At 34.6% G+C, this 12,972-nt stretch overlaps 1 protein-coding gene across 1 annotated transcript in view; it reads right to left on the reverse strand.

Moving 5' to 3' along the window:
• Positions 1 to 411: 411 nt before the first annotated feature.
• Positions 412 to 12,972, reverse strand: part of ODR4 (odr-4 GPCR localization factor homolog) — a 36,670-nt gene continuing 24,109 nt past the window's right edge. The window contains exons 12-14 of the mRNA XM_070473936.1: positions 12,077 to 12,262; positions 1,889 to 1,999; positions 412 to 713 (exon numbers count right to left, since the gene is read on the reverse strand). Coding sequence (XP_070330037.1) covers positions 646 to 713; positions 1,889 to 1,999; positions 12,077 to 12,262 — 365 coding nt within the window. The 3' untranslated portion in view covers positions 412 to 645. The remainder of the gene's footprint in view (positions 714 to 1,888; positions 2,000 to 12,076; positions 12,263 to 12,972) is intronic.

Below are 12,972 nucleotides of genomic sequence, written 5' to 3' on the forward strand. Positions count from 1 at the left end.
TCAAGATCTAGTTGTTCTGCAGTACCTAAAGTACTACTGGAAGCAAAAGTCTTATTTAATATATGATAGACTACCCTGATATACCTGAGATAACCTGAGAAAGCTCATGATTTATGACAATCCTTGCTGATTCAAAGAGGTATGGAGAGGTTTCCTACCTCTCAATCAGAACTCAATCAGTATTTTGGAACTGATTGTACAAAGTACGAACTTATCCAGTAAGTTGTTGCCCCACCTTGTAGAAATTTCTCTTATTATTCTATTACCAAGATACTCAGACAGCCCTGACTATTCAGATTTTCAGTGTCCTGATCAATATGTAGTTCAGGTCAACAGAACTAAAATCTATGAAAATAAACTATTGTTTGGAACATTTTAAAAAACAGACAATAATGATTTGTTATATACAACTTACATCTAGATGCATAACTTTATTCTTGGAAGCCTGAGCCACCTATAATTTATAGAAGCAAGGCTAAACAAGGCAGCTGGTGATTTCATTTTAGTCAGAAACACATCTAACAGGACTCTGGCAGCAGATCTGGCTGCTGTTGTCTTAAATGCAGATGGCTTGTTTGCCTCTTTATGATTCATAATTGTTGGTCACTGTTCTCTGGACGATCAGGAAGCTCTCTGTGCTTCAACCTAATCACTGAAGTAGTGAAAGGAGATACCCGCAGCAAGGGCGGCAACTGCAAACGCTGCAATCACACCTAAAAGTGAAACAAACACAAAACAGATGGAAATGGAATGAGCAAAAGAAAGGTTTAACTGCTCCTAGGCTTTGAAATGCAAGTAACTGACGGGGCTAAACAACAATAACAATACACAAACACAAATACATATACATACACATATATAGACATTGAAAGCCAGCAAAATCTTAGAGGAAAATACAGCAATAGTTGAAAATATATTTTACAAAGGTTGGACTGGTAATCTACTTCTAACACCTTAAAATAAAAGTGTCTTTTCTTTTTTTTTAAAGTGTCTTTTCTTATACACAAGTGCACTCATACACATATAAGAGACAATCTAAGAGACAAACTAACACATACTTTAAAAGGCGTCTATAAATATTTATATTGACATTTCAGCAATGCCATCTCATGCAACTTAGCTTAAACCAAAGAGACATCACAATGCAAAGTCATTTACATAGATATCAAAAACCACAGAAACTAAAATCTAAAAATTATTAAGCTTATGTTGGCAACTTTTATTTTTAATTTTTTCCCTGAGCATTTTAAGTTAAAAAAACAAAAACAAAACTGACCATAGTAGTCTAGATACACACACACACAGGTACAAAAAATATAGATAATTAAGTTTACACAGTGAGTTAAGTGACATGAAAAATAACTGAAGTTTCTCGCTTCTAACTCTCAGTCAGCCAAAAGTCTTAACTAACTAAGCAACAGTTCACATGTCCTTTTATCAATAAGTCTGAAAAATGGTAAAGTGACCACCACACTTCTTGGAAACTTTAAAATTAAACTGCATTAGAATTTTCAGATTTGAATTTGACTCTTTTCATAGAATATCTATCAAAATTTTTCATAATAGCAATCCTGGGAACACCAATTTGGAAAACATTGGTGCTACTATACTTGTTGATCCCCCAATCTCAACATGATTTTCTTTTTTTTTTTTTTTCCCAACATGATTTTCTTCTAAAAACACCAAAATATTTAATAGGAAGTGTCATTTTTGAGAGCACTTGGGACAATGCTTTATTTATAAATCTTTCCACCACTTTCCATAGTACTCAATAAATGCTAGCTTAATCTAGCTCTTTTAAGAAAACAAAATGAAAATAATTTTAAAGTAACAAGAAAACGCAAATCCAAAATATCATCTTTTCAATGTTATAGAAGAAATGTAATACCTATGTTTTGCTGAATTTTCAACACTATTGTAGTTTTAATTGGATGTTTTGGTTGTTCATCATCTGTGTGTTCCAATGAAGCTTCAGTATCTATAGAGGAACTTATACAGGCTGCAAGAAGATAATAAAAATAAATACTAAGTAAGATGGGAATAATTATCATTTTAAAATAACCTTTAAAGAACACTATAAAAAACACACAATGAGCTCCATTTTCCTTCAGCTTGACTTTTTAAAAAATTTATTTTTTTCAACTTTACTTTAAAATAACAATTTGCTCTTTATTAAGTGTAGGTGAACTAAATTTCTTGGACTATATGTCAGACTGATATACTTTTTCAAATACTTTGTGTACTTTTATAACTGATTGATATTAAAGAGCCACAGAGCTAGTTCTGAATGATGTCCACAAACTATAATCTGATTACCATATGATAGTAGAGATAAACTGATACTAAAAATCAAACTACACAGACAGGGTAACCTTCTCTCTTCAGTTCAGTTCAGTCGCTCAGTTGTGTCCGACTCTTTGCAACCTCATGAATCGCAGCATGCCAGGCCTCCTTGTCCATCACCAACTCCCGGAGTTTAAACTCAAGTCCATCGAGTCGGTGATGCCATCCAGCCATCTCATCCTCTGTCATCCCCTTCTCCTCCTGCCCCCAATCCCTCCCAGCATCAGGGTCTTTTCCAATGAGTCAACTCTTTGCATGAGGTGGCCAAAGTATCGGAGTTTCAGCTTCAGCCTCAGTCCTTCCAATGAACACTCAGGACTGATCTCCTTTAGGATGGACTGGTTGGATCTCCTTGCAGTCCACCGGACTCTCAAGAGTCTTCTCCAACACCACAGTTCAAAAGCATCAATGTTTTGGCACTCAGCTTTCTTCACAGTCCAACTCTCACATCCATACATGACCACTGGAAAAACCACAGCTTTGACTAGACAGAACTTTGTCAGCAAAGTAAAGTCTCTGCTTTTTAATATGCTGTCTAGGTTAATTTATAATATACTTATTGATGGTTCTGGCAATTAATCATTCTAAGCAATCATATATTAATACAAAAGCAATGACTGGCAAACTAACCCATGAGACAAACTACAGTCCATGGGACAGACCTTACACCTAAAACATTTACAGAAAACATTAGATCACCTGAAATTTGTAACATATAAGCAAAATGTGATCATAAGTTTGACCTTAAAACAACTCAATGTTAAGCAAAGTATGTACATATTTTATTTTTTTATTAGCTGAAAAATAAAATCTGGGACATTAAGTGAATCTTTGAGCATCATAAGCAACAGAATGAGGATTCAAGTACAAGTTTTCTTCCTACTTCATTATGCTGACAATAATTTGTGAGGGCTAGTCTAGCTGAATTTATTTAAAACTGACTAAAAGTCTTTGAACTGAAAACATTCTTAGGGATCACACAGACAAATGGTTTTTTTTAAACTAGTGCTGGAAAATTGGACAGGAAATTCCAGTATGTAAAATAGATGAAAGCAGAATTACTCTGGTTGGAGCATGAGTGGATCCTGGAGCCATTCTCCCTCTTTTGCCTCAAGAGGTGATAGCAGTGTGCTGTTCTAGAGAAAGCAATTGCAGTTGATCCTTAAACAACACAGGTCTGAATTGCAAGGATCCATTTAATTACATGTAACTTTTTTTTCCCCACCAAATATATATTATATGATCCATGGTCAGTTGAATCCATGGATGCAGTACTGCCATGTGTGCTAAGTTGCTTCAGACATGTCTGACTCTTTGTGACCTCATGAACCATAGCCTACCAGGTTCCTCTGTCCGTGGGACTCTTTCTCCAGGTAAGAATACTGGAGTGGGTTGCCATCCCCTTCTCAAGGGGATCTTCCCAACCTAGGTATCAAACCCATGTCTCTTCAGTCTGCCTGTACTGGCAAGCAGGTTATTTACCACTAGCACCACCTGGGAAGCTCACGGTACTGCCCATACTGTGAAGCTATATGCAATTTTTGACTGTGGGAGGGTCAGTACCCTTAAATCCCCATGTTGCTCAAGGATCAACTGTACTTCATATTGATCTCTTTATTAATATTTACAAAGAGAAGAGAAAAGCAGAGTGAGAAACAGTAAATACTGTTTAAATTCAAGATAAAATATCTTATTGCTTGGGTTTGAAATATCTTTCATAGACATTTCTGTATCCTAATGTACTGTGTGCTTATATGCGAAGTACATCACAGAAATGCTGGCCTGGAAGAAGCACAAACTGGAATCAAGATTGCTGGGAGAAATATCAATAACCTCAGCTATGCAGATGACACCACCCTTATGGCAGAAAGCGAAGAAGAACTAAAGAGCCTCTTGATGAAAGTGGAAGAGGAGAGTGAAAAAGTTGGCTTAAAGCTCAACATTCAGAAAACTAAGATCATGGCATCTGGTCCCATCATTTCATGGCAAATAGATGGGGAAAAAGTGGAAACAGTGGCTGACTTTATTCTTGGGGGCTCCAAAATCACTGCAGATGGTGATTGCAGCCATGAAATTAAAAGACGCTTACTCCTTAGAATGAAAGTTATGACCAACCTAGACAGCATATTAAAAAGCAGAGACATTACTTTGCCAACAAAGGTCCGTCGTCTAGTCAAAGTTGTGGTTTTTCCAGTGGTCATGTATGGATGTGAGAGTTGGACTATAAAGAAAGCGGAGTACCAAAGAATTGATGCTTTTCAACTGTGGTGTTGAAGAAGACTCTTGAGAGTCCCTTGGACTGCAAGGAGATCCAACCAGTCCATCCTAAAGGAAATCAGTCCTGGGTGTTCATTGTAAGGACTGATGTTGAAGCTGAAACTCCAATACTCTGGCCACCTGATGGGAAGAGCTGACTCATTGGAAAAGACCCTGATGCTGGGAAAGATTTAGGGCAGGAGGAGAAGGGGACGACAGAGAATGAGATGGTTGGATGGCATCACCGACTCAATGGACATGGGTTTGGGTGGACTCTGGGAGTTGGTGATGGACAGCGAGGCCTGGCATGCTGCGGTTCACGGGGTCGCAAAGAGTTGGACACAACTGAGCAACTGACCTGAACTGATACTGTGTGCACATCCATGAGGATGTGCTTACAAGGATGACACATAAAATTATTGAAATAATTATCTATGATACCAAAATGGATTTAAAAAATTAGGCAATTTCTCATCAAATTCTCATCAATTTCTCATGAAGAAAAGTTTGTCAAGTTGAGAAACAATCCTCAGGAGCTACACCTCATTAGCATCAAGGGTACAACCACTCTTTTCTTCCTCTTTGAGCATATGACTAAAGTACTTTAAAAACGAACACAAAACATTTTTCTCTTTTGTTCTACTCCCATATCAGATCAGTCACAAAGACCAACAAACTGTTCTTATGAACTGTCTCCAGAATTATTCAGTCTTCTACATTTCTATAGCTCCCAGTTTTCGCTGTAACACTTTACTTCTAGACTACATTAGCTCACTAGCTTAAAACCTTCCTTAACTTCATCCATAAGTCTAAAAGTTGAATGTAAGTAGAATTTTATTTATTTTAAAAACATACACACACCTTTGGCTTTTCTATTAGCAAATATCATTGCTTAAAAGCTTTTCTTTAGGCCATTAAAATCTTTACTTCCGATACAAACACAAATAATGAATGAAGTATGAAGTGTGCTTATTTCACTTATATGCTAGAGACATTTTTTTACTTTTTCACTTCGGTATTTATAAAGAGCACAAAAAATGGCTTTATTTTTCATGACATTACTTACACCTTTAATACTGAATAGTTATATGTGAACATAATGCTCAAAGAAGTCAAATCCTTTGTATAAACAATTTACATCTCTTAAAAAAAAGACATTCCATTGCTCTATTTTCATTTTAAAATCTGTCATACAAAATTATATTGATTTGATACAAATTTGAGATAGTTTTACTAAAGAGCATTTTTCAAGAATGAATAAATCCTTATCATAACAATTTGTGTCTGTTTTGGGTGTGGGCATGTAGAATGGTTTTTTAAATACACGTTTATTTTATTTTTTGGCCGTACTATGCAGCATGCAGAATCTTAGTTCCCTGACCAGTGACTGAACTCATGTCCCCAGCAATGGAAGCGTGGAGTCTTAGCCACTGGAGCACCAGGGAAGTCCCTATGAGGGCATATAGAATTTAATTAAAATCTCAGGCACTGTAGTTTTACCAACACTTTAGTGTTAGCCGAACTTTAAATGCAAACAACATGTGATTCAAAAGGAAATTAGATCTTAATCATTTCTTAAAACCAGGTAATTTTAACTGCAGACAAATTCAAATTATTCATGTACAAAAGCAATCTTTCTTAAGTAACTGTCAACAAAAGAGAAAATAAGGGCATGATGAATACATGCTAAGTTGTAAATATATTCAATTTCATTCCGAGCTGCTGACAGGTGGGACTATTTAGAAGAAAGTTAAAATTAAACATTAGAACTTAAACTCTTAGCTATCGTCTTTCATCTTCCAGATCCCTGACTCCTAAATTAATGAGGTTTCATTAGTCAGTGATTTAGCCATGAAAATACATCTTCACAATTACTTATTTTCCTTTACTACCAACGTTTAACCAAACAAAAAAAATTAATTTCACTTCTGATACCAAGACAGAATTAGCAAAGATGGGTTGCACCAGATTTTAAAGGTGTGCCTTTAAATTTTTAGCTGATACTGTGAATAAAGTACATCTGAATTATTAAGTTAATATCTACTAGGGGATGACTAACACATTTAAGAAATTTTAAAGCCAGTTATTCCTCACCTTAAGTGAGTCATTTTGACAAATTGTTCTTCATCCCTTAAGTTATTGTAAAATACTTACTTGGCAAAATATGTATTTTAAACATAGCAACTACTTGGCAACTATATTATAGAATAGAAATAATTAAATAAGCAAATAACATAAAATACTTAGAGAATAAAGCTAGATACTTATAACAAGTTTAACAATCGTAAATGTACAATCATTGATTTCAATCTCTAAATTTGAACATGTGAGTTCTACTTTTCATGATTTTCCATGGAAACCCTAATTTCAAATAATTAGGAAAATATATTCATGCTATACAGCATTAATCTCATACTTTAATATTATTGACTTTCATTATAATTCAGAAGGTACATTATTTGAAAATTTTATAATAATTCTAGTAAGTATCACCTTACATTTATATATCTCTTTCTGTTCAGAATATATTTTCCCTAACATTTTTAGTAAATTGTAATACCAACCCCAAGAGAACCTGGGGTTCAAAGGGGACAGCTGTAAGTGTGCTTCAAGATTGCTGGGAAAATATCAATAACCTCAGATACACAGAAGACACCACCCTTATGGCAGAAAGTGAAGAACTAAAAAGCCTCTTGATGAAAGTGGAAGAGGAGAGTGAAAAAGTTGGCTTAAAACTCAACATTCGAAAAATAAAGATCACGGCACCTGGTCCCATCACTTCATGGCAAATAGAAGGGGAAACAATGGAAACAGTGACAGACTTTATTTTGGGGGGGTTCCAAAATCACTGCAGATGGTGACTGCAGCCATGAAATTAAAAGACACTTACTCCTTGGAAGAAAAGCTATGACCAACCTAGACAGCATATTAAAAAGCAGAGACATTACTTTGTCAACAAAGGTCCATCTAGTCAAGGCTATGGTTTTTCCAGTGGTCATGTATGGATGTGAGAGTTGGACTATAGAGAAAGCTGAGTGCTGAAAAATTGATGCTTTTGAACTGTGGTGTTGGAGAAAACTCTTGAGAGTCCGGTGGACTGCAAGGAGATCCAACCAGTCCATCCTAAAGGAAATCAGTTCTGAATATTCATTGAAAGGACTGAGGCTGAAGTTGAAACTTCAATACTTTGGCCACCTGATGTGAGGAACTGACTCCTTAGAAAAGACCCTCAACCTGGGAAAGATTGAAGGCAAGAAGAGAAGGGGACAACAGAGGATGAGATGGCTGTATGGCATCACCTACTCGATGGACATGAATTTTAGCAAACTCCAGGAGCTGGTGATGGACAGGGAAGCCTGGCTTGCTGCAGTCCATGGGGTTGCAGAGAGTCGGACATGACTGAGCAACTGAACTGAACTGAAGCTGTAACTGGCAGACCTGGACTCAGATGTGCAACTGGTAAAATTACACATCCAATATTTTTGAATAAATAAATGAATGAATGAGTAAATGCAAAAGTGAAGATAATTCTAAACTAACAGAATGTTTATGTAAAAGCACTTAATTTTTCTATTAAAATGTTTATGTTTTTACCCTATTCCATAATTTGGAATGTATTTTGCTTCTAAATAACTAAATAACTATTTCCTTCTAATTCAACAAATACCTGATAAAGAAAAAATAATACACAAGTCTTATTTTTGGTCACAATACATCTGATCCAAGTGTTTAATTCCTAAAAAGCTTACAGTTACTTTTAATATATTCATCCTTCAAAATTAACTCAAGAATCACCTGCTCTGAAGCTTTCTCTGAATCACTTACAGGGATAGTTGCTGTGCTAAATGTTCTGATAATTCCCTGTTCATTCTCTTATTATAGAACTAACCACTAGTTAAAGCAAAACATAAAAGTAATACTAATAAAGAATGAAAAAAACAAAAGAATTTACTAAAACTTGAAAACACTAATGTCAAACCTTTGTCACCACAGATGACAGGTTACTGCTCACCTGTCATCAAAGTATTTTTTCTGACTGAATTATTACAACCGATGCACTGGCTGTCAGTAATCTTGATGTTCTAGAGTTCTTAGTGACTCTTAGGGTCTTACTACATGCCCTGCATAATTAATAAAGCATACAAGTCTATTTCCAAGTGAGATTATAGGCTTGTTGAGGGAAGGAATGTGACTTTTGATTTGTCACCTATAACACTGCCTTGAACAGAGCAAATGCTTAATAAATACCTAATAAATAGACAAACTAAATGCTATAAACTAAAATTAACATTTATGGGGCAACAATTAAGTGTTACATGCTGTCATGTTTTAATGTTCTACATCCCTTAAAACATTCTAAACTATTGAGCCTTAGAGCTATGACTATTATATCCTTTTAAAATCATCATCATGTTCAGTGCAGCACACTAAACAAACTTTAAAAACCTTCTATCTAGCTAAGCATATGCTTACAATTTTTTAAGCATAAAGTATGCAAAAAGGTGTGCTATAATTTTCAAAATTGACCTATTCAGTCTATGTCATTCAGTTAGTAACGGATATTTATGAATACCTATCATGCTTTAGGCATGGAACTCAGAGAAACACTTACTCTCAAGAATCCTACAGTCTTATGTGAAAGATTAATATCATTAAACATGCAACTGATACTCGTCAATAATTATAAGAATGGAAAATAATGCAAAAAAGGAGCAAAAAACTATAATTAAACATAATGGAGGAATCTAGGCAGTCTGAGCTTTTATATGAGCACATGAAAATATCTACACAGGGTAAAAAACCGCTATTTAGCTCCTTGAAGACAGGATCAGTACCTTATTGATCTTTGGACCCCAGACTGCAGGACTGACAAAATCAACAATCTGTTCAGTCAACAAATATTTACTGAGGACCTATGTTGTGTTAAGGCTAGATTTTCAGTAAAGTGCTAAAAATGAAAGCAGAGAGCAAGAAATGAAAAGTCCCTCTCCTTGAGAATCTTATGGAAAAATCAGTAAGTGCTGAAATGCAATATAAAATTATTTCATTAGGGTTTTAAATTATTGCATTTTAGTTTTATTTGGGGAAAGCTTTGTTACGCCAGGCTGCCATGTCTGCCTCCTTAAGAATGTATTACAATGGTGAAAGCTACTTGGATTTTTACTTTAATTTGTTTTAACAATATAAAGAATGGATATGAACTCTGTTATTGAGATTAATAAATTATAATTATTTTTAAAATGTAACTTAAAAAGTATTGAATAAAATACAAACTAGCCTATAAATGCTTATGTTTCAAATAGAACATGAAATTAAAATAAAACTATTTCAGACAGATGGTAGTCTTAAAAAAACCTAAATGAAATTTCTCTCTGCCTATTCTGATTTTCAAAGTAAGTAGTGAATGGATCAACTTTCGCATATAGTGCTCCCTTTAATCATTCTTAATTCAGCAATGTGCTACTCACCAAAAGTGTGACAAATAATTCAAAAGAATATGAAAACTATACATGATAACAGGTAACAGCTTCTAACCAACAAGTGAGAAATTAAGGCTTCCCTGGTGGCTCAGTGGTAAAGAATCCAAAAAATTATACAGGTATGTTCAAGTGGTTTATGGATCTCCTGAGAGCCAGTTATAACCCAAAAGTTTTGGACATCCCAGGTTAAAAATTCCTAATCTAGAGGAAGGTAAACAAAGTGGTAAAAAAAAAAAAAAGAGGTCTAGAAACTATAATAGTAAGAACAGTTAAAGACACTTGGGAGTATTTGGCTTTGAAATATTTAGAACATGACAACTGCCCTCAATTTAAACTTAAAGCAAGACCTCAATAAAGAAGCAGCATAGCTGCTATTTGAACAACATGGGTTTGAAATGCACAGGTCCACTTATAGGCAGATTGTTTTCAATAAATACATACTACAGTACTAGGCAATCCATGGTTGGTTGAATCTAGGAACTCAGAAGTGCAGATATGTAGAGCCAACTGCAAAATCATACACGGATTTTTGATTACATGGAAGTCAGTGCCCCTACCTTCTGCACTGTCCAAGGGTCAATTGTGCTCATATTTAATCGCTCCAGATTACTGAACAAAGTAGAAATATCAAGAAAGCAGACTAGAATTCAAAACGAGGATGAAAAGAGTCTAGATACCTATAGATTTCAGTATTATAAGAAAGAGGATGAATCAGGCCAATTCTAACTTACTCAAGTTATCAACATCAGAGGTGATCAAGAACAAAGAAACAAAAATATCTGGAGTCTTTACGACTGGTTGCAGAAATAGTGTAGTCCCTCATCTAGAAAAACATTTCACAAAGTAGCAAACATTTCTACCAATCTGCCTCAAAATCTATCATTTAGAGAATATGCTATAGCTATACCTTTAAAAATATTAGTTTTCAGGGAACTGAAACATACCTGCAAGCTTTAACATTTGGTACTTAGCAATTTAGAGATTTTTATTTTTGTTTTGCTTTAGAACAAACTTACTGTTCCACATGATTAATATGAGCCTGGAGCTGTTGAAAAAACAAGTCTAGTGATCTCCAACTAGCCTGAGGCTTTACTGACAGATTAGAAATCCATCAGCTAAACACTTAACTTGATTTACAATAGAAACAACAAGACTCAATCACTGGACTCTTGTGGGGGGTGGGAATTAGTTAAGCAACAGAAGAATAACTACTATGATAACAGAAATTTCAAGACTGATAAAAAATGGCTACATACTACATATTTATGGATATCTGCAAGTAATACTTTTATCACATATTTTTAAAATGTTTCAGGAAGACTGTATATACTTATACATTTATTTATAGATATGTTTTCATAACCTGCTTTCACTAGAAACAAAAACAAAGCAAGCAGAGCAAAGCAAAACAAAAAAAAAAAAAGACTTTTAAAATGCAAGATCAAATGTGAAAGTGATGGTTAGAGAAAGAGAATGTGTTACACAATTACTCAGTATGGCAAATCCACACTCTGTAAAAATAATCTGGATCTAAATTTTGGACCTGCCCATTTCAGCTTAGCATCCCAATTACATGAAGCGAATAGGAAAATAACAGCAAATAGTCTGAAGACATTAAAAAAAAACATCTGTGACCTGATGCTTAACCAAATAATTAGTTAAGATCATGGATTTTGAGAAAACTTCACTTAGAATAAAAGAAATTGCTTAAAGCTATATATTTCTACCTATGTAAGACTGAACTTGTTTTATGAAGATCTACTTGCTAGGCTTGAACAAAAAAATCTAATATATCTTATATTCTGATACAATTCTCCAAAAAAGTACTGATGCTTACATACTATGTAGAAATTAAACAGACACATTTTTAAATGCCTCAAAAATATCAAACAGGACCAGCTTGAAAGAAATCTAAAGGCACGACACTTAAGCTAGATGTCCCGTAAGTAACCTTAGCCACAGGCTAACCTGGTTCTTCAACAACCTCAAATAATTACCTGTGTTTATCTCCTCTGCAACTTCCAAATCTTCTATTCGAATCGTACAATCTAACATCTCTATAAAATGGTCTCTTATTTCCTCAGCTGACTCATCGCCAAATTTATAATCACATAACATTACAGTGGATCCCGGAATGGGGACAAAAACTCGGTGAGGGAGAATGTGGAACTCTTTTTCAGAATCTAAAAGGAGAAGAAACAATATTTAGACGGGTTTTTCACTGGTATCAGTGATAAATGTAAGTATATGAAAGTATATGCCGAAAGAAATAAAACCTAAAAGGTCTTTTCATTTTCTAACTGATCTCATACAGAATTCTTACTGAATTCTTTAACTCAATATTTAAGACCTCCACAAGGGACCTAAATGATACTCCCATAAAATATCAACTCAACATTGCCTTCAATCTGAGGATGCTGTTGATTATACATATTTATGTTATTCACTATTCTGTGAAAAAATACTCAGGAAGCAATTTTGTACCTGGTCTCAGAAGTTGTTGTTTTCCTCGTTTGTTTTAACCTTATAAATACTGAAATTTCTCAACAATTTTTCCCTTCTTCATGCAAGTTTACTGGCTCACTTACATTAAATGTATAGATCATGATAGCATTCATTTCCATACTAATCTCACCAGTGACTTCATCTATGATGCAGCTTCCCAATCAAGCATGTAGAGGATATCAAGATATACACATTTTCTGTACTAATCTCACCACCAACTCCATTTTGCTTTCATTTTCCCTTTGCCTCATTCTCATTATTAATACTTAGTCTTGTTAACTTGCAATGCCTTTTTTGAACAGCTTTAAATCATTTTTAGACAAAATAATATGGACGTCAGTAAATAATGAGCATTTCATTCCTCTTTCAATAATCACATTTCCCTCAA

The sequence above is a fragment of the Odocoileus virginianus genome, chromosome 11, assembly GCF_023699985.2.
Source record: "Odocoileus virginianus isolate 20LAN1187 ecotype Illinois chromosome 11, Ovbor_1.2, whole genome shotgun sequence".
Classification (NCBI taxonomy): Eukaryota; Metazoa; Chordata; class Mammalia; order Artiodactyla; family Cervidae; genus Odocoileus; species Odocoileus virginianus.